At 40.2% G+C, this 21,828-nt stretch overlaps 2 protein-coding genes across 18 annotated transcripts in view; both read left to right on the top strand.

Moving 5' to 3' along the window:
• LOC103465827 (neuronal cell adhesion molecule-like) overlaps positions 1 to 7,799 on the top strand; it is a 90,429-nt gene extending 82,630 nt beyond the window's left edge. For 14 of the 16 annotated variants that reach the window (XM_081607887.1, XM_081607885.1, XM_081607875.1 and 11 more), the window contains 3 exons: positions 1,674 to 1,805; positions 2,101 to 2,179; positions 4,952 to 7,799. In XM_081607887.1, coding sequence (XP_081464013.1) covers positions 1,674 to 1,805; positions 2,101 to 2,179; positions 4,952 to 5,198 — 458 coding nt within the window. In that variant the 3' untranslated portion in view covers positions 5,199 to 7,799. Of the gene's footprint in view, positions 1 to 1,673; positions 1,806 to 2,100; positions 3,936 to 4,951 lie in introns of those variants that run through there. The other 2 variants (XM_081607880.1, XM_081607888.1) reach the window with 2 other exon arrangements.
• Positions 7,800 to 14,735: 6,936 nt separating this feature from the next.
• The window catches only part of cntn1a (contactin 1a), a 68,034-nt gene continuing 60,941 nt past the window's right edge, over positions 14,736 to 21,828 (top strand). For both annotated transcript variants that reach the window (XM_017305355.2, XM_008411005.3), the window contains exon 1: positions 14,736 to 15,049. The gene's annotated coding sequence lies outside the window, so the exon portion shown is untranslated. The remainder of the gene's footprint in view (positions 15,050 to 21,828) is intronic.

Below are 21,828 nucleotides of genomic sequence, written 5' to 3'. Positions count from 1 at the left end.
ACGTCACTTGTGTAAAGTACCTAGTAGTTTGTACCATTCTACCATTGCGAAGTTGAGTTGGGTTTTAGCTGAAATGTTGCTCTTAGGGGTGTAACGAGATCTTGTGGTATTAAAAACACCACAATCCTTCTCATAGAGTTGGAGTCTTTTACCGCAAAGTACAATACAGCTGTCAGTGCTTTCCCTGGTGAAGTAAATATAAGCTGTTTTATCAGACAGGAAGGTGGCTGATTTAAACTTTGACTACAATTAAGCCCAAAATGCTCCTGGCGGATTTAGATTCAAGTGATCTTGTAATTGTACCTACATGTTCTTTCTGACTATAAGTAATATTAATGTTGAGCCAACCAGAGTCCTGACTTGACTCTGATATAGAATCTGTGGAGACAGTTAAAGATTATGGTGATGGTAGGGAGGCCATCCAACCTCAGACACAAAGTAAATCCTCAAAATTAAAGTGGAAACATGCAAAAATCTTTCAATGATCACAAGACGGATTTGATGACAGAATTAATCTATTCATTATTCAGAAGGCTTTACATAGTTTTCAAAATCCTCATTTTGTTAACCTTTCTACAGTGGCTTACTGCATCTACTTACTTTTTATCAGAAAGAAACATCTTGGTTGAGTGAGAGGGATTTTAAATCTAAATCTACCTGACTTGTGAATAATTTTTGAGCTTAGCTGTTGGTTTGAGATTCAGAAGAACTGAAGTGCTTCTTGATTTCCTTTGCTGTGTTGAAGGAGTCAACTAATAAAGACTTCTTTATTTGTTGAGAAAAAAAAAAACTCACTACATTTTAATTGTTTATATCTGTCATTCTTTTTCTGTGGCTGGTAGATAAAAGAAACAGTGATAGGACTGACAGAGTAACCGTGAACTATATTTAAAATGATTCAAAATCTGAGTCTGGCTAAACGCAGCTAATTGCAAATCTAAGTACTTATTTCAGATTTTTGATGTTTTCAAAATCTGAATAAATTTTAGCTGACTTCATAATAATCTCAACAGAGATCTTTTGTGGTATGTGAAACTTTAGCTCAATTTGTAAAAGCAAAGCATGCGAATTCTTAGGTTTACCAGAAGTTTTGACTCAAATCTCTTCTGCTTCTTCTCATTGTGAATCTCCTGAGCTGGATGTATCGTTACACCCCTAGTTGCTGCAGTGTAACAAACATGCAGAGATATAATGTTTAACAGTTTGCATGACCTTTGGGTTTTAAAGTTTTGCACCTTATATATTAATCTCATTTTGTAGATATGCAGATAACAAAAAAGAAAACAAACAATATTCTAATATAGATTATTTTGAGCATAGCATTATAATTTGCAACCTAGACTAGAAAAAAACTTGTGATGGTCGGTGATTGTAGCTGTGTGTGTTTGTGTGAGTGAATGTCACTAAATGTGAAATTATTTTTGCAACATTTCTAATGCAGTTCATCTTATTCTTAAATTAATACAGAAAATTCCCTGCTCATCTAACACAATTTGTAAAAAGTCATCACGGTTCACTCATGAGCTGAAATGACTAACTGATGGCAATAGCAGCTGCCAAAACAATGTACGGCCATTTCAGCACATCATCGGAGGGAGATTTTCCTCATCACTGAAAAGACTTTAGAAATGTTGCATTTACAATTATCGCATTATCTCTCCATCTCTGGCCAGCTGTGACGAGCAGACAGGTAGACATCGCCACTCAGGGATGGTTCATTGGCCTCATGTGCGCCATCGCCCTGCTCATCCTGATCCTCCTCATTATCTGCTTCATTCAGAGGAATAAAGGAGGAAAATACCCCGGTGAGTCACTGCACAAACAAACCCAGTGCGCACTGTTTTCAGCTATCTTTGGAAGCTGTCAGAAAAAACGTTTTTTTTTTTTTTTTGGGGAGATTTTTGCTCTCAAAATGTGGGATATTCCTACTTGCTGTGTTCTGTATAATGTTACCGATTCCTTTTCTGTTAGAAAGTTATTTCAGATTGGCACATTTTTCCTACATTTCACAGCAAGCAATCAGCTAAAGTACATGACACAAGTACAGACGTGTTGTTGCAAACATTGAGAAAGCCTACATTTCTTTGTTTGTGTCCCCAGTCAAAGAAAAGGAGGATGCGCACACAGACCCGGAGTTCCAGCCAATGAAAGATGATGACTGTACTTTTGTGGAATACAGGTGAGAGAAAGTGCTCTTGCTGCTGCTGGACCCCTCGCGCCCCCAAAAGTCCATTTTTACCCATCAGCCCCCCTCGCCTCGTGCCCACTTCTGGCCCACTTCCTTCCTCTACCCAGCCCTTGCAGCTGACAATAACCCATTCAAACCCACCGATATCAGTCACAGCATCAAGAGGAAGGCAACCGGTTTGAGCTTCTGCCAAGACTCTTAACGGGTCGGGGATGTCTTGGAGGCGTCTCGTGTCGGACTGGTGTGTCTGCTGGACATCACGTTGTGGTGCCATGTAGGGATCAGGAGTCTTCAGGTTTAATTGATTTCAAATTTTTATTATGTCAAAAGGTTTAAAAATGACTGTTACAAGAGATGAATGGTACAAGCGAACATTAACTCTCATCCCAACTAATAAGCTAATCACAAGCATTTTGCCGACAGTAAATATAGTGATAACACTTTGCCTAACCTCCTGGATCTTCTCCAGCTATGTTTCTTAGCCTCCTCCATCTGGGCTGCATCTCCAATAGCATGCTGAAAAAAAAGAAAGACAAAAAAAGAAGCACTTTAAATCTGTACATGTAACGTTTTTGAATATTGTTTTTTAAAAGTCAATTTATAAGATAGTCTTGATTTTATATTTTGTATTCTATTCCTTTTTGTATGTAGATATAAATATGTTCGATGGATTTTATGCATGGGTATTCAACATTCTGCTCCAGGGAATAACGTGTTGAATGGATTTATCAATTATATATAGATATAGTATATTGTATAAATGCATATGGATCTGATGTGGCATTTAAAGCATGTCTGAAAACTGGATAGGCTGTTTAATTGTGCTCCTGACAGATTTTTAAATTGTATTACATTTTAAGCCTAAAGTTGTTGGTTCTCCATCTCTTATTTATCAAATTCATAAAAAGATCAAAATCAGCAGTACTGGAGGCAATGTTTAAGTTCAACCCAGTATTACTTATTGCTTTTTTTTCTATCTTGATGACAAAGTTACAGCAGTCTCTGAAACACGTCAAGATATTGTTATTTTGCCAGGACTTACATCTTTTTGAACTATACACAATATATCAGATTGTCTTTACAACAACTGCTTGTGGGATTTATAATGTTCAGGAGAGATTGTTGGGAAGCCTCTTGCTTTTGTGTGAGCTCATATGGCAAAAACTTGCATCCCAATATCTCCATTAAGAAGAGGTAAATCAGGTGTAATGCTATCTAAGAGCAGTATTTTGGGGACATAACAACCGGGCACACTAGTCAGCCATTTAAAAGCAATGGGGAGTCCTGACTGCGTGTGACAACACTGGAACTGAAAAATTAAAAATGTAAGTGTCTGTATTAAACTTACAAACAGTTGCTTCATGGACATTTTTACATTATTGACCTGATTTACTAAAAGTAAAACAGGACTGAAAGTTATTTGTGTTTTATTCTTTCAAGATGTTCAGGTTTTATGAAATACAAATATGATCAAATATAGCACCCAAGCTTGGTAATTTGTAGTGAGACCAGTACATGATGGTTTTGAACTTTTTATTGCTAAAGAAAAATGCCAACAGTCCACTGTATCAATAGAGAAAGAGGAACACAACTATGGACACAAACTAAAAGAGAGATTTATTAGACAAACCACGTTGCAAAGTGTACGAGTAACATAGTGCCTTTGTTAGAGAACCTTTTCCTTTCATCCTGTTTCGTTTTATTCAGCAGGAAACCTTGCAGTATGTCAATAAAAGGCATAACCTAACTCACCCGAGCCGTTTTTGTTTGTAGAACAACTCATTTCTGTTTAAGACATAATTTTGCTCCTCACTAATGTGAAAGTAGTAAACTCTCCTAAGTGTGTGTGCGTGTGCGCGTGTGTGTTGAGTATTGAATCAGTGTGTAGGAACGTCTGTCTGTGTGGGATTTCAGTGAGATGTCCTGATTTGATCTCTGGGTCTCAGTGAAGGTAAGGGTGGTGATGGTGTCGGTGGGGGTTGTGTGAGCTCTGTGGAAGTCACTGTGGAGAAAAGTGCCTGCTGTCATCAATTTTAATATTCACTCATAAAGCCTTGATCATGCTCCGCGTGGTAAGTTTTCTTCAACAATATGGCCTCTGACACTCTGTAAACGTTTTACGCTTACAGATTTATTATATGCTGTGCTAAAGTTGAAGAACACCGCGGCATTATGAGGGCTTTATGAACACATCTCATTGACGTTCGGCTCATTTTAACCACGGAACGTTTCTGGTGATCTGATTTCCAAAGAGAGCTTTCTTTGCAGACGTTTCATACGTTGTGCCCGGGGTTGGGGTTACTCTCATGCTCGCTTTGCAGGACATGCATCTGGAGTCTTTGCTTTTCAAGTTTTATTCACTTCATCGTGCCGGAGCTTCTTGTTTTTCATCACAGCCTCTTGTCTTGGGATGGGGAATGCTCTTTTTTTTGTCCCTCAGCACATTCACCGCCTCACGTTTGGTTTCGAGGGGAATTTAGATAAGAGTGTGTCGGCTCGAGCTTTATTCCCTGTTGCCTGATAGAAACCAATCAATCATAGCTTCTGTTTTTATTTAATTTTTTTTTTAGACGTGGAGCAAATCAAAAATCAAAACTAAATCCAAATTGCTGCTTATTTTGAAAACTTTTTGGGCTTTTCACTCCTCAGCTGTGAGTTCCGATTGGCCGCTTCGTGCTCCATCTAAAAAAAAGTGATCACTAATCTTCTTGCATCTGCCACCTCATCTCACCTGTAACATTTGCATGTTATTTTCTCCTTCAGTGACAATGAGGACCATAAACTGGTAAAAGAGAGCCGCACGCCGTCTAACGGGACGGTTAAGAGAGACGACAGTGACGACAGCTTAGTTGACTACGGGGAAGGAGGAGACGGACAGTTCAACGAGGACGGCTCCTTTATTGGCCAGTATAGTGGGAAGAGTTCCAGCAGGGACAATGCTGAGGGCCCTGAGAGCTCAGGGGCCCCGTCCCCGATTAACGCCATGAACTCCTTGAACTCTTTTGTGTAGCGGTGTGGTGTGCTCGCTGCATCCCGACAATGGCAGAATCTCCATTTAGCATGGGGATTTGGGTTTGGAGGTTTGAGGGGGGTCTCACGATGCTGCATGGCTTCATAAGCACACACCTCACAGACATCTGAGGCACAAGAAACATAGAAAGACTTTTTTTTTTTTTCACTTGGAAATCTTCCTGACAACGTTGGGCTTAGTAGCTGAATTGTATGATACTGATTTGACAATACATGCTTTTACTTTAAGACATATATTATTAATACTTTGACATTAACTCATATAGCATCTTTCAATAGGCCTCACATGAGTGATGCAGTGTTTTTTCACAATACATATATCATGTTGGTTTTGACATTGTTTTTCCACTGAAGCAGTGTTAAATGTCAACAGTAAGCAGCTAACATGCATATTTCCAACCGAGGACAGGAAGTTGCTGTGACTTAGTGCACTGATATAATGCATGTGCTGCAATAATTCAGTTTTCAAATGCATTTGCAATCCCACTGGCAGGACATGCACACCTGCTAGAACTATACAGAGGGTGCAGTTCCTTGCAAAAGTATTCATATCCCCCAGTTGTTTTTACATTTTGTCACATTACACTGTCATACATATGTGTATTTTATTGGGATTTTATGTAACGCACAAACTGGTACGTGTGTGTGTATATAGTTAATAGGGGCATGTTCATGATTTTCTCACTTTTTTTTGCAAAGAAGAATCTGAAAATTGTGACTTGCATTTTTGAGTCTGTGCTTTTTTTGGGTCATCTTTGGATCATCCACAAGTATTTTGGGGCATGTCTGTATTAGAGGAAACTCAGATAAAATTAAATTGAGAGCATTTGCAACTGGCTATTCTTAAGGTCTGGATATAGTTCTTTATTTGGATCCGTCTCCCATCAGCTTCACTGTTCCCACAGTATGATACTGCCAATACCTTACCAGTACCAGAGCTACGGACCACTGGGACTCCTCAAAAGTTGCTATGTTCCTCTTGGCTCATTTTCTGATCAGCAGCTGTCTTGCCTACACTGTAGGCAATGAGAAGATGGAAGTATGAAGGTGTGCTGTATTCTTTCTTTTTTTTTCGAAGTGATGTATTGAACAGTTCTCCAGGAAATGTTCAAAGCTTTGGACTTTGTTTTCTGACCTAACCCTACTTCTCCATGCCTTTATCCCAGGCCTTTCTGCTCTGTTCCTTGTGTTTTATGATCCTGTTTGTTCATTAATGTTCTCTAGAAAACATGCAAATAGATTTGTACAGAAATTAAATCTTACTGAGATTCGGTGACGTGTGAAAGCTGCAGTGGTTTTTAATTGAGAACAAATTTCTGTCAGCTTCTCAATTACGCACAGCTGTATGTTGATGTATCACATGAAATCTCAACTAAATACACTCAGGTCTGTGATTGTAAGATGAGAAAATGTGAAGCAGCTCAATGGGGTTGAATACTTTTTCAAAGTTGCATGCTGACAGGTCCTCCTTTGTCACCTCTTTAATCTGCCCCTGCGAACGTAGAAATTGAAATGCAGCTTTGGATGCGTCATGCCATTTTTATATTTTTTTCCCCCTGCATGTGACCTCCTGTTTTTTTTTTAGCTCAATCTGAAGATCAGAAGTGAATGCTGAAGGTCCAGCAGCATTGGAGGGGTTCCGTCAGCAGGTAGTGCCTTTCTAAAGCAGTGACTCAGTTCTGAAGACTCTCGGAGTTTAATTACCACACTGAAGACAATAACGGGATTTGTAAGAGTCACGTCCAAGGAAAAAATACGACACGTCATAAATTCACTCCTAATGACGCTTTGACATGCAGGACCGGCTTTGTTTCTTTATTTGGATCGGATCGAAACATTGTTAAAGCTTCTTGTGGTGCATCAGAGATGCTATTGATTGTATTTCTTCAATGTTTAAATGTATATGGATCTGTGTGTGAATGTGTGTGTGTGAGTGTTTGTGGATGCCTGACATTCAGTTTCGTTGAGGCAAGCGTTGTTCAAATGTACTAACTCCACTTGAGGGCCTTTGGATGGAATCAAGATTTTCTTTTTCTTAACTTGCATCAAGTTTTATTTTTAAAGCATTTAGTTGATGAGTATTTGACGACTGTAAATACATATGAATTGATTGTACAGGGACAAGCAGAATATGAGTGGCAATATTGTGCATGACGTGGTTAATTTGTTAATTTGATTATAATAAATATAGACAACTATAGACTTGTAGAGAATATATATATACAGCCTCAAATGTTTCATTTTTTTATTATTATTATTGTTTCTGTGCAACTTGTAAATTGTAATTAACTAACGGGACTGAAATTTTCTTATGAATAATGTGTGTGTTTTTTCTGATACTCATGGCATCTTAATGCACAGGCTGATATTCTGATTTAAACTGGTTGTAATGGTTTCTGTTGTACTCCTGTAGGAATTGATTCACTTTGTTTTCGAGTGTCTCAGATGTTTTGTATTTTAGAGCCAGATTTGTACTAACAAATGATTTCATTTCAGCTATTTAAGTTTTTATTCTCTTCATTGCTGGTTTGAATTTCAGTCTACGGGAAATATGATGCATAAATAAATCACCTGCTTTAAATTTTCCGACTGATACTTCCTTGAGTGAAGTGAACAACTTTAATCGGTCTAGAGAAACATATTGTATCCATAAATAATCCATCCTGTAAAACATGACTTTGCTCTGTTCTTTACTACCACAGAAACTGCTTATTTGGCAACAGCTATGGATAAAGAAAGTATATAATAATCACACAACTCTGCAACCTGGCAGATTTATTTTAGAACCATAATGTGTTTTTGTTCATAAGAACCCAGAAATGTTGCCAAATATCATTACTCACTACTGCTACAGTAGTTGAGCTTTAAAAATATTAATTATTCAGCCAAGAAACACATTTTTCAGAACCCTTCCACGACAGCATAAAAACCTACCTATCGCTGAAATAGCTTCAAACTGTTTTTATGATTGTTCTTTTTAATGCTTTTGATCATTGATTCAGTTGAATTGTAGATTAAAAAAAGATAGAGGTTTTTGGCAACATATTTTGCAGTAATCTTTGCCAACAAGTGATATTTGTACTTCACTTTTTTTATATTTGTTAACAGTTAATCAGGTTTTCCTGATCAAAGGGCCTAAAAAAAGTACAAATTTTAAATACTTCCATATAGTCTTATTGGCTCATCAGATGAAAAATATCTTTACAGAATTACAACTTTGAAAGTTGCAGTATGTATGGTAACTTTAATAAAAACACACACATATATATATATATATATATATATATATATATAATTTTTTTTTTTTGTGCATATTTGTAAAAACTGCCACCATGTAGTGACAGTGTAACATGACACAGATGGTCTGTGAAAAGATTGACGACCTCCACCTCCTCCCAGTGGTGCTACTCACCGCTCCCGGTCAACAGCAGCCAATCAGTGTCAGGACGCCAGTGAAGACCAAGAACAACCCGTAAGAGCTGGTGTTTGCTCGGAGTCAGTCACCGAGCGGGCATAATCTTCACTAACTGAGGAAAACATTTTCCCGTTTCCTAATTAATGTCACCAACTAACAGGTAACATGATGAAGAGCTGATGTATTTTTGTCAGTGGCCACCATGTTATGTCTGGTGGGTGTATGTGGTACTTTGGGACCATATACACTCCTCCTTCCTCTGCTTTCTCTGATCCATGCTGAGTGCAGTGCACACACTGATCGCAAACTACACGGCAGCAATGTTTGTGTTCTCTTCAAACAGGCTGATAAAAACACTTGTAGACACACGAAACACCAATTAAGTTTCAACACTTAGTCAGACGCTGGACTGTAATGCAGGGATCAATCATGTCCTTAGAGGAGCCGCCAACAAGTCTGCTCGTCCTCTTCGAGCAGACTTTCGTTAAATAAACATCGTATCGTCTTTTTTTCCCCCCACATTTCGATTCGTCTACTTTGTTGAATGCCAAAGAGACACAGGTTAGCTTTTGAAATACATTTTAAACCGGACCACTTCTCAGGAGAAAAGGCGACTTATTTAAAGGAACAGCCGAGGAGACGATATTTTTCTTCATGTCTGTATGTGAAAGAAATAATTTTGTCATCCAATGCAGCAAAGCTAAATAAATCATCTGCTTTTTGTCCACATGAGCACCGATAAGTTTTGCCCCCCTTCTAGGAATAATTGGAACGCCTTCCAACACCAAGCATTTAAGTCTAGATGCTTCAGACGTACCAACATGAGCATAACACATCTTGTCTAGATGAAAGAACTTGGAGCATTTGTAAATATGGATGACTGCATCCGCCTCAGTCTGAGGCGTCCTTGTGAAGGCTTTATGGAACATGGCAGTCGGGGCTCCATCTTTGTGGCGCTTGCTTGTGGCACTTCGACCTCCATTACAGTCGCGTTGTCACAGCGATGCGGGGAGAACAAGCTGCCATCTGTTGCATTGTCACACGGCGATGGTGTCAGGAAGCAAAGAAGTCTGTCGCATTAAATACCCCGTGGCAGCGGGGCAACGTCTGCTGGCGTCAAGAACGGGCAGAAATCACATTTTCGCTTACAATTCCAAAAGTATTCATACCACATATTTGCAGCACAACCCCAAACTTCATTTAATTTCATTGGGAGTTTATTTGTGCTAATTGAGAATCTCTGACAAAGAGATGTTGGCAGTAGTTCTCTCCATTCAGTCCAAGTGAGCTTCAGCTATTTCGCAAAGAAGAGCGAGCGACCTGTAAAAAGTTACATCAAATAAAATACAACTAGATCAAATTCAACGCAAGTTTGATGATGAAACATGACTGAATGCAAGAAACAACAGTGAAACAAAAACTGCAGAGTCAACCTATTTGCGGGGCACTGTGAACAATTAATGATCTCAGAAAATCCTTCAGCTTATGCAACAGTATATCATACTGAACTGAGTGCATCTCTTGACTTTACTGCCATCTAGTGAAACGGGGCAGCTGGACCGATCAACAGGCTTTAGAAGTCTAGAAGCTGCTTGGTGAGAGAAAAGCAGATCAAACAGGTTATTGATAACATTACAATGGAATAATTCCACAATAAACATCACCATGCGGATATTAGCCGGTGCATGCTCTAAAATATCCACCACATGCACAGTGTTTGTACAACAAGTGGGGGCAGTTTGTTGGCGTTTGGGTTTCTCTCCCTGCAGGTCACTCTCAGTTCTCGGTCGCGTTGGCCTTCCCCTCTCAGGCTTTGCCGTTTATTTCCAAAGCAGCAAAATGCCATTTATCTGTCAGTTGTTGATCATTGCCACCCAACAAGCAGCTGCCCCCATTACCCTTCTGAACTCTACCCCACCCCCAGCTTCTCCCCTTGCCGATCCCCCACCAGCCAGCCACCTCCTCCATCCTCTCTCACTACGTCGGTGAATTCATCCTGCACCGACCGAGCGTCTGCCGCGGCATCCATTAACCGCTCCCGACTCCTCCGCGTCCTGCTCTTTGATTTACTGCCGGGGTGGAAAGGCCCGCTCTGAATTGATCCGCAGCTGCTTTTAAGCGTGCTCATGCAACGGAGGAAGAAGATCATTACGTGCGCGTGTTGTGACTTTCATCCAAAAACATTGCAGGGGAAATAAAATAAAAATAAAATAAATTCTGACAATTAAAGTTAAAGATGCAAAAACAGGTATTAGAGAATCTTTATGATTAATTTGGAGTGTAAATGTGAGCTGAGCTGCGGGGAGTTTATACTTGAATGCATCCAGATAAGCCCTTGTGTCTTTCTCTTTTTTTAATTTTTTTTATGTAAATTTGACCTATTCTTGTGCTATGGAAGCTTGGGAGGAAAATTGTTTATGATTACTCAGTGACATTTCCTTATGGCGGGCGAACGGTTTGCACACACAAACCAGTTTACGATGCCACAAACATACGTGGTTTTATTTTGATTTGAACATTTCCTTGGCCAAATAAAAGGCCTCCAAACCCTTGACCTTTACAGTTTAAATCAGTGGAGTTCAGACTTTCTTCTATGTGGCATATTAGGCTCAAGATTTATTTATTTATTTTTCCTAAATTAAAAAGGCAGTTCTGGATATCATTTTCATCTGCTCCACTTGCTGTATTTATCCAATAATTATATGAAAGGTTGCTGGTTATTGGTTGTCATTTTAAGCGCGAAGTCAGAATGAAATCAATAAATAAAGAAAAAACACAAAAACTTTGTGTTTCAATATTAGACGTTTTTTCGCACAAGAGAAAACGTGCGAAAAAACTCTTGTGCAAAGTTTTTTCGCACAAGAGTTTTGGACACATTCACAGAAGTGGTTTCTGTTCCAGAACTAGAACAGAACAGAGAATCCAGCGGTGAAGACAAAAAATCAAAACAAGACAGGAACTTGATTAGTTGGTGAAACAGGTGAGTGGCATAAATAAGCTGGGGAAACACAGGTGGGTTCAATGGGCTTGATTGCTGAGGAATTGGATCCAAATGAAGAAGCTGTCAGGATCCCGGATTGTTTTGTTTGATTTAATTATAGTTTTGTTAATGTTTGATGTTAGTTTCAGTTTTCGATTGTATTTGTCTTGTTTCCGTTTCACTTTAGTGTTTCAATTTATGTTTATTTATTAGTTATAGTTATTCTTTGTCACTCTAGTTTTAATATTTTTCTTCAGTCTAGCTATTCTTTGGAGTTAAATTTATTTCTGTTCCGTTGTGTACTCTCCCTCGCCCCCTGTGCCTCTCTCTCTCTCTCTCTCTCTCTCTCTCCTCTGTCTGCTCCCTCTACTCACACCTGCAACCTGTAAGCTCATCAGCCGAGGTCTTTTGTTTTCAGCAATCAGTATTAAGCTCCTCTCTTTCAGTCACTCCTTGCTGGTTCCTCCTGTTTCTCCCTATTTCTCCTCATGTCTCTGTTTTCCCTTGTCCTTGGATTTATCCCTTTCTTTTGTCTTTTTTTTTGCATTGGACCTTTGTGGATTTTGTCAATTTTTGTTCTTCAGCTCTAATGATGACCTAACAACAAATTCTGACAGAAAGAGCCCTGACAATAATCAATAAAAATGAATATGAATACTCAAAGAGCGTAACACTAAGAAATATAATGCAAGGGAAGATAGCAAAAGAAAGGAACAGCAAACTTGAATAGCACTAATGAAACTAATAAAAAGAAAACTAAGACATCAACACTGAATGGAGATTACTGTTGGGGGATCATTTATTTCTTTTATAGGGAGTGTATGGTTTTTCTTACTAGTGTTTCCATTAACCCTACGTCTCCTGAGGAGGTCAATATGCTCATTTGAGGGCTTTCTGCATTCGTAATGCGAAGCCCCCTCCCACTGCTATATAGTTTGAGTTGATGTGTGGGGGGTTATACCTTTTTGCATGAGGCCCATGAAGATTATTGGGGCTAAATCACATTTACTCTCCCTCCTTCACGCCCGTGCCTCCATGTCCCTCCTCCTCCTTTGCTGCCAGACAGATACATGACAGCCACCTATTCTTTCCCTCAAACAGCAGGGTGTTTGCTGTTCCTCTTATCCACCCCAGAGACCGACCTTGTAACAATGTTTTTTTTTTTCTTCTTTTCTAACCAGCAGGATCCATCTCTATTTGCTCTGCCTAGAAGGAAGGGGAACAAAAGTGTTGTATCTGGGTTATTTGAGATGCATTCAGCTCTCAGATAAACATAATATCCTTTTTGGCTGCACATTGCACCGTTCGTTTTACGATTCCACGAATTTTCTTGGTCTTACTGATGTACTTTGACTCGTTTTTTTTTTCTTTTTTTTTCTCATGAGCCCCTCGGGGCTTCTTTTCTTTTCTTCTCTTTTTTTATTTTCTTTTGCAATAACAACAGTTCCTATCTCAGAGGACAAAAACAGAAATCAGAATAATACCTTCAAAGGAACAAAGCTGTCACTCCCGCCTTGAAACAAGGCTGTAGCCCGAACATGAAGTCAGCTTCGGATCACATTAAGAACTTTTGCAACACCCTTCCAACACAAACCAACCCAAAATTCATCCTATGAGGTTAAGTCCTTCAATTAATTCCACTCCGGCTCCGTCTCGAAGACTCTTGAATTATTTATGGGGTCTGGGCGTCTGCCGGAGCAGATTATGATTTGGCTGTTTGGTGTTTACATCCAAGATTTGAATCTAATCCCAGGGGATAGAGCTGGTTCTATGTTTGGTCTGATGCACACACCAAGGCGTTGTAATTAGTAAGAGGTGCCCTTTTGATATCCATCACATGAAAAGCAGAGCCTTGGCTAATAACGCACACTTATTTTTCATTGGCGGCCGGTGACGGGCAGGCAGACGCGCGGATCAATTTATTTGTCTGGGGTTGAAAGTAATTGGAAACCTTAAACCGTGTCGCCGATGCACCAACTCAGAGGGGGCGAGGGGTAATTTAGATTGAGACATCTCTATGTATACAGCTATGCAAATATTCATACCCAAAATTTTCACAAATTGTCAGAATGCAGGCACAGATGTCAATCTGCTTTATTTGGATTTGATAGGTCAACACAAAAAGTTCATATGTGTGAGGTGACAGAAAAATTATAGATGTTCTTTTTTTTTTTTTTTTACATTTATTGCAAACTTTTGTAGGGATTATCACGAATATGCAAAAAACAACAACAAAAAAGATTCTCTTAGTCATGTCCCACCAAAATCTACTCTTTTGTTGACCTCAAGTGTGTCACAGGAAATAATCCTGCGCTGTGGTTTTAGTGTTTATGACACCATTATTAAAGATGCTGCGTAGAAAACAAATTGTAGATCCTCACTCTGCAGCTTTTGCTTCCATATCACTTCCTTCAGTAAAGCTGAGCAGCTTTTACTCTGATAGCCAGGCAGAAAGTGATATGTTATGTCTACCCAACACCTCAAGCCCACAGAATCTGATTATACTAAAATATTTATCTATAGTATATAGCTGGGACAGATAGAGTTATTTTTGGAAATTGTAGGTTGCTGACTGGTCTGTTTATCTCCTTGAGGAAGAGAAAACGTGAGTATTATCCTCTCGGTTCAGCAAATGCTAAACAAATAAACTGCATTCAGACGAGTTTGGTTAAGTTACAACCAAAAACTCTTATATTTTATTGGGATTTTATTCAATAGACCAAAGATAAAGTAAAAGAAATATGGAAGCTAAAGTTTTATGGTTTCGTTTTTTTTTTTTATATACAAATAAAGCTGTGGAAAAGTGTGACGTGCCCCATTTATTCTGATACCCCAAATAAACTCCAGTGCAATCACCTGTAGGGGAATAAGTGTGTTGTTTGTGCAGTTTTAGTGAGGAAAGGGCCAAACTTGAACTTTTTCACCAGCAACAGTGACAGTGAAAAATCAGACTGAACACATCCTTCACACGAAAGAACATCAGGACGGCAGCAACCTGCTGGTCTTAGTTAGTTGGTTAGGAAAGTTGATAAAATAATTTTTAAAAAAAAGGTGGTTAAACGAAACCTGCTGATAGGACACAGAAGCATATTTTACTTGCAAGACGAAAAAGGAAAAAAAAAATCAACTATAATCTGTTATTTACAGGGACATCAAAAGCAGAAGCAGAACTGAATGAGGAATTATATCACAGTTAATGAGGAAAAACTCAACCCCTCTGAGGAGAACCTGACCCCCCCCAGTGGGGACCGCGGGTCTAGCGCCCCCTAAGTTAACAAGCACAGCCCCTTCATCCAATCCAATCCAATCCGCTGGGACTGGACCGCCGCTCCGTCAGTCTCTCTGCCTGCTCCTGCTACTTAGCGCCCGGAGATGCGATGCCGTGCTGAGCAGGTGCGAGCATCGTGAAGGACACGCAGACGGACGCAGGAGAAAGGTAAAGGACGAGGGGCTCCGAAGGCAGAACCGGGGGAAAAAAATCACCACAGAAAAAAGAAATGATGTGTTATTTGAGACTATTTCGGGGGAAGCTGGGCGCTATAATTTGAAAGCTGGGGGATCGGCGTTGTTTACTTCGGGCTGAGTGGGAAGGAGCTTCATGCGACCTCCTTCCGCATTGCAGATTTATAAACGATTAAGACGGGAAATAAACTAAAAGCGATCATTTTTTGTCCATGTGTCGTGTCGGATGCGGCGTGATGCGATAGCTGCCTTATAGTTGTAACGTCAAGATGCTGCACCTGCGCATCCTGGAAGGCATGATCGGATTATTGGCTGCGCATGTTTAATCTGCCCATATGTTTCGTAGTTATATACTTTGGATTTTTTCTTTCTTTCCTTTTTTAAATATAGCAATAATCAAAAACGAGCCAGAGGCCACCGTCTCACAGCGGCGGCAAATACCGACGATGAATCAAAGTGCTGCCTGCCTTGCAGCCAGGAGATTAAGACGTCTTGTCTGTAAACACTCGCATACGGAGGAACTGAAAATGCGTCTCCCGGCGCTCCTGCTGCTGATCGATGCATACGGTTCGGCTCTGCTGTCATGTTTCCCCTCGCACTGATGCCGTGGTGTCTGCGGACGGGCCCTTTGCGGCGGGGGTTCAGTCATAATGTGAGGTTCTGCTGATAAGGGGGTTTATGGGCGCGTCCTGACTGGCAGCTTCAGAGAAGATGCTCCTGCTACGTGTTGGTCAAGTCGCTCCTGACCGGAGACGTCCGGTGGCTCTCTTGGAGTCAACTTGGATGGGATTTCAAGTCAGAATTAGTGCCGTGGCTGAGGTTTTCAAACATGGATTCCCCACTAAAGGGGAATGACACGTTTAGAGTGTCTCTGAAAAGTTCATTTATTCCAGTAGCTCAGCTGAAAAAAAAAAAAGATTAATTTATGTCATTTATGTCGAGCCTTCAGCTGTTTACTTTGAGCATTGCTCACAGATAACCAAATTACAGTAGACCAAATGGATTTTTATTACAGCCTGAATAATGCAGGGTAAATGCACACAGCGCTTAGTCAGGGCTTGTTTTGATAAATGAAGGTGTTGATCAGCTGATATGTCAGCGTATAAAGAACTGTCCCCAGCTGCAGTGAACGTCCCCAAAGTAAACATACTTTTCTCCACATTATCTCAGCGTCTCATTCCTTTTACTTGTGCATGTGTTTTTTTTTTCTACCACACTTCTTCCTTCCACTCAACTTTCTGGGCAGCTTCTTTGCTTGGTTTGAAAGTTGTCAAGTTAGCGGTCATCTCCGTACTTTGTAATTTAATAATTCTATGTAAAGCCTTTTTACTTGTCTTGTGTAATATCCTAAATGTCAGAGAAACAGATTTGGGGGTTTTAATTGGTTGTGAGCCATAATATATATATATATATATATATATATATATATATATATATATATATATATATATATATATATATATATATATATATATATATACTGAAAAAAGGACATTCTCTATAATTTCCTAACATTTTGAGAATCGCCTGAACTTTATTTTATCTTTTGCATTTAAAGCTACATTAATGGACCCCACTTCTGATTATGAGTGATTTGTTCTTTTGTTCTGTTTACAAAAATGATTTTAAAACGAGCATTGTGTGACATTTTCTTCATGTTTTTATTATTTTTACTTTTTTTGTTTTTTTTGGTTGCTCTGATACATTCAGGAAAGGGCAGTCTATGCAAATTCAAGTGCATTATGTGCTTTCAATTCTCAACCTTCTCGCCTTCAAAAATAGCACAAATTCTCATCATATTTTTATATTCGGCTCACATTCTAAGCGTCTGGATTGCCTGGGAATTCAAGTAAGGAATGTGGCTAAAGCTGGAAAAAAGGCCAATAGACGCTAACAAAACATTGCCTGATGGATTCATTTTCACTTTGTGATGTAAATATTTTACTATGCAGCTGCATGTGCAGGTTGTTGATCATGTTGTAAAAGTGATCAGAAGATGATATTTAACAAAACGATCTCTGAAAAAGTAGAGATTCTACTTTTGGTAGAGCAACATATGCCTGACTGTTCAGCACAGGAGCGGCTGCAACACAAGCATGTAGCACAAGAAGATTGAACTTCTTCTAGTGGCAGAAGTGATAGAAGTTTAATCTTGACTGTTTAATATATTTTTCGCATCATGTGCACTCAGTGACCGCTTTCCTACCTCTTTCTGGAATAGGCTTGGACCCGTTCTTCGCCTTCAGAACTGCTTTAATTCTTCACAGCCTGGATTCATCACAGCTGTTGGAAACATTCAGGTCCGTGTTTACAAGGCAGCTTCGTAGATTAGACAGCATTCGCAGATTTGTTGGTTGGCCAGTTTTCACCCTAAAGATAACCTAGTGGTTTGAGAACTGGTGAATGTGGATTCGATTGGAGTCCAGTTGCTGTTTGTACTATGCTTGTTAATATCTCAAAGGGATGGACATGGTCAACAAGAAAACCTGGACGTGCTGTGGGAGTTTATCTAAGCTGGATCTTATAGAGCCCTGAAATGGTCTAGGAAAATATCTCTCACACCATTTCACCACGGCAACCAGCTGCAAGCGTTGATGCGAGGCAGCGTTGACCAAGCCGTCTGTTCCGAAACTTGACTGCTCCTACATTTAGAAGTAGTCAAAGTAGAAGTAGTTGTAACCAACAATCTTGGTTATAATGATTGTTGTTAACAGTCACTTTCTTTCCCTTCCTTCCCCGTTTTGATGGCTCGGTCTGAACCTCAGACGTTAGCCACCTACACCACGATTTAGCTGACTAAATGCGCCGAGTTGCAGCCCCGTGTCTGACTTACGAGAAACTCAACAGATGTAACCACGACTGAGCATCCAAAAATGTTTAATGAAGCAATATTTTGTTCCTCTTCTCTGCATAACATTGATGGAGTAATATCATCCTTAAAGTGTAGGAGGTCAAACAGAACTTAGGAGGGCAGAACCATCTGTCACACTTCTGGGGCCCAGGGTCCCAGCAGGGAGACTTGTCTAAAATATCAGGGCAACTTCTTTGTCAGCAATGCCGTCCACCCACCTACATGCTCTTCCCGTCATAGCCAGCTGCTGTAGTGGCAGGAATCCCAAACACCTCTCTGCAAAGGCTTCAGAAGACAACTTGCATGATGCCCGAATTGAACGATACAACACCATTAGCGTGTCCAGTTGGATTTAGAAAATGTATTATGTAACTGGTCAAAAATTGCAGTCTCTTACTTGCAGGGTCACATGTTACTGGCATGGAGTGAATATTGGCAGGATGAAGCAACGGTGCGGTCAACACTGCTGTAATTCCCGATCTCGGTAAAAAAAAAGAAAAAAGAAAGCAGCTTTGGCTCTGGTCAGTTAGATACTCTGAAGCTGGATTTTTTTGCAGGTGAGGCTTACAGAAACTGATACCTGGATGAAGTACAGTCTCAGTTGTTGTGATGAGGCTTATTGCAGACCAGAGAGCTGACATTTAAACCCACAGAACTTCCTGCTGGGGGGGTAATGAGCGTTTCTTGGTGATTTTTTTTCTTCTCATGTAATCAGTCAGAATGCATCAGCGTCTGCCGTGTACAAGTTCCACAGGTATTTTGTTGTGTCGATGAGGGAGATGTTACAAGATCACATTTTCTTTTTGACTGTCAGCGTCTTCGCAGCAACTCTTAGCAGTTTCGCCGAGAGAATGAAGCACCTTTCAACCCGGTGCACTTTTCGATTTCTGACCCAGATTTTCATGTTGGTTTTGTTTTCCCTTCAGAGCGGGTGTGAGATTTATGGCTGTGTGTAGGATTCTGGCTGAGTCTCCGCCCGAATGTTGCAGAACCGCCAGAGGAATCCCATCGTTGTCTGTCAGGCGAAGCGCTGTTTATAAATCTTGTAAGCTCAGCGACAGCTAATGCATCCCCGTGCCGAGCTGTGTGCACCCTGAGGACAGAAACACTGCTAAGTGAATGAAGCTACTTTTCTAAGACGCAAGCTAACCCTCCATGTGCAGCCTAGCTTTCTGCATTTTATCTCCTTATTGCGCTTTAAACTGTGGCCTCAGTTTTATATTCTTTTCTGGATGATCAGAACATTTTTATCCCACAAGTTGACACGAGGATGAAACGGCTTGTGATAATAGTCTACATGCACCGTGTGCCTAACTGCGCTCTTTGACCATCTCAGGCAGAGATTGTCGTTTTTTTTTTTAAAGACTTTTACTGCTGCTACGCTCTTTTCCATTTCTCCGAGACCTTTATTGACATTCTTAATTTAAGTTGCAAGCCTTGGATGATTGCCCCCGCAGGATTACAGCAATTTTAAACTCATTACAGCAGATTAGATTGATTTCCAGATGTCCTTCCAAGCGTTGGGCGAGGAATATCTTTGCACAAAGAGTCAAAGCAAAAATAGCCGGCTCGAGTGAGATGAATTGTTGTTTGAGATTTGAAAATGGTTTTCATCGGTTTGGAAGGTTTGTTAGGCATTCTCTCTTGCCGTTACACTAAATGCAATTGCGTTCACACGGGAAGGAGTATAAGCTCTTGCTTTGAGACGGCCTCTGCAGATGAACTACTTTATGCAGAAACGCATGCAGAAGGATGGGCTTTTATTATTGTCTGTGGAAGAGCTTCTTTGTGCCTTGCTTACAAAAAGTGTGTGTGTGTGTGGGGGGGGGAATGGAATAGCAATGCTCTTGTGTTGATGCTTTAGATTGATTGCTCAGCAATTTACACACCAGCAATCAATAGCGAAATGCACTTATGGTACGGCTGAGAGACATGACGTCTGTGGTGTTTGCCCAGAGACAGACCCTCCTCCCACCCTCCTCTGTTCAGGCCTGAGAAGGAGAAAGACTCCCAGTCCTTAGTTGCCATTCGTGAGCAGAGTTTTCCAGCAGTCATGCCATTGATTCTCCCACCGTGCGCGGCTTTAGGCTGTCTACATGCGCTCTTCTGCACGGTTCCCGAAGGCAAAGAGAACTGACAAGACAAAATCCTGATCAATTTGCATTAGTATTTCCAACCTGTTAACCTATCGTGTCTGATCTGAGCGGTGGTGTGAATTTAGCCGTGTAAATAATAGGGTTATTAGGGTACGTTCAACTCAGGAGGCAAGATAATGGACAATACTGGGTTCACAAGACAGAGAAGAGGCAGGATTTTAGCTTGAATTTTTGAAAAACTTAAAAATCGCCATTACTTGTAAAAGTATGGTTTTCATAAACTGGGAAATGTGTTGTTGAGAGAATCTCTGCTCAGTGTATAAAACTGCAGCGCCAGTTTAACTAATCCACAGCTTCAAACAGCGTCCTACTGACTTAAATAGTTGAAAATTCGGACTTTTTGATCGCATGTGAAGGTATGACATTGTTAGTTGATAATAGCTAGCAGGGGTTTTTCCACACTGTTTGAATCTTTTCCGTTAAATTTTCCTTTCTACCCGAAATGTTGCAGCACTTCGCTTAAAAGTTGCTCGTTTCTGCGTCAAAGCATTTGTAACCAGGTGTTGTCAGCCGGGCGGTTCAGTCTTTTTAGTCGACTTTGTCAGCAAAACACAGAGATTAAAAAAAACAAAACACACACACACTTCCTCTCTTATATCAAAAGAAGACACCAGACAAAGTTTGAACTCCTGTGACGGCTAGCCGGTGTCGTGGCGTGCTACCTTACCGAACCGGACGAGTCAGTCTGCAGCGTGCTGAGAACAGATCATATAAAACTGGTGGCTTTTCGATGTGTAGCTTGGAGACCTTCAAGCACTCGTTTTCCACCCAGTGCTGTCCTGCACAGTTCCCCCTCTGGGCCTGCTTTAGTGCTGCACTGCACTCTTGATTCTTGAAAGCTCATTTGCGTGCAGGATATTGCTAATAATGTTGACTGATGAACTGCTGAAGGCAGCTGAAATAATGGAGCCGTCTTTGGGGGTTTATGACAAAACTGTTTTGCGAAACAGACTTTGGATACAACTGGGTCTCATGATAAGTTACTGGATGAGTTTCACACTGAATACTGTGACTTTTAAAACTGTAGGCTCCTATAACTCGGTTAGTAAAAACTATTATTATTCACTGACTACACAACTAGTTATTGATCTAATCTGGACATCAGCAGTATCTATTGTGGGAGTCTAAACTATTTACTAAACATCTTTTTTCTGCACCGACTTTTGTAATTTTTTTAATTGTTCATACTCCGTACCTGGTTTATCAACCATCTCTTTGCGTGTGTGAAATAAATGCATGGATGTTGATCTCATCTGTCATCTGGTTCAAATAAAGAACAGCATGTATGAAAACAGCACATGGCCAAGAATAGATTTATTTGATATCAGCTGCTGGGATTTTTTTTGTGTCTATTTATAGTATTAAAGGTTCCAGGTGCAAAGAATAATAATAAAAAAATAATCTTTTTACTTGTGAAAAGATCAAAAATCCAACCAACACTTTAAAGTTAACCAGAAATTTGATGTATATCCCCCCCCGTTTGCTAAGTCAGAGTGATTTAATCTCTTTAATACAGTGATAAGCATCCTCAGTGACTCATTCTGCTTCTCTGGTTTGTCTGTCTGCCAAAATGATGTCCCCTTGAAAATCAGGTTACTCGTTCTACATCACGATAAAGAGGTCAGGACAAGTAGTGATGTCTACCTCTGCCACTTAGAGAAGAAACGGGACGACACGGATCGATGTTATCGATGCGATATCAAAGATGGGGGAGAAGGTTCGGGGGCCAAGAGCAAGGATTTGACT

Source organism: Poecilia reticulata, chromosome 6 (assembly GCF_904066995.2).
Source record: "Poecilia reticulata chromosome 6, P_reticulata-male-v2, whole genome shotgun sequence".
In the NCBI taxonomy this organism is placed as follows: domain Eukaryota; kingdom Metazoa; phylum Chordata; class Actinopteri; order Cyprinodontiformes; family Poeciliidae; genus Poecilia; species Poecilia reticulata.
Note: the sequence above shows the minus strand (reverse complement) of the source record. Positions and strands in the feature narration are given on the sequence as shown.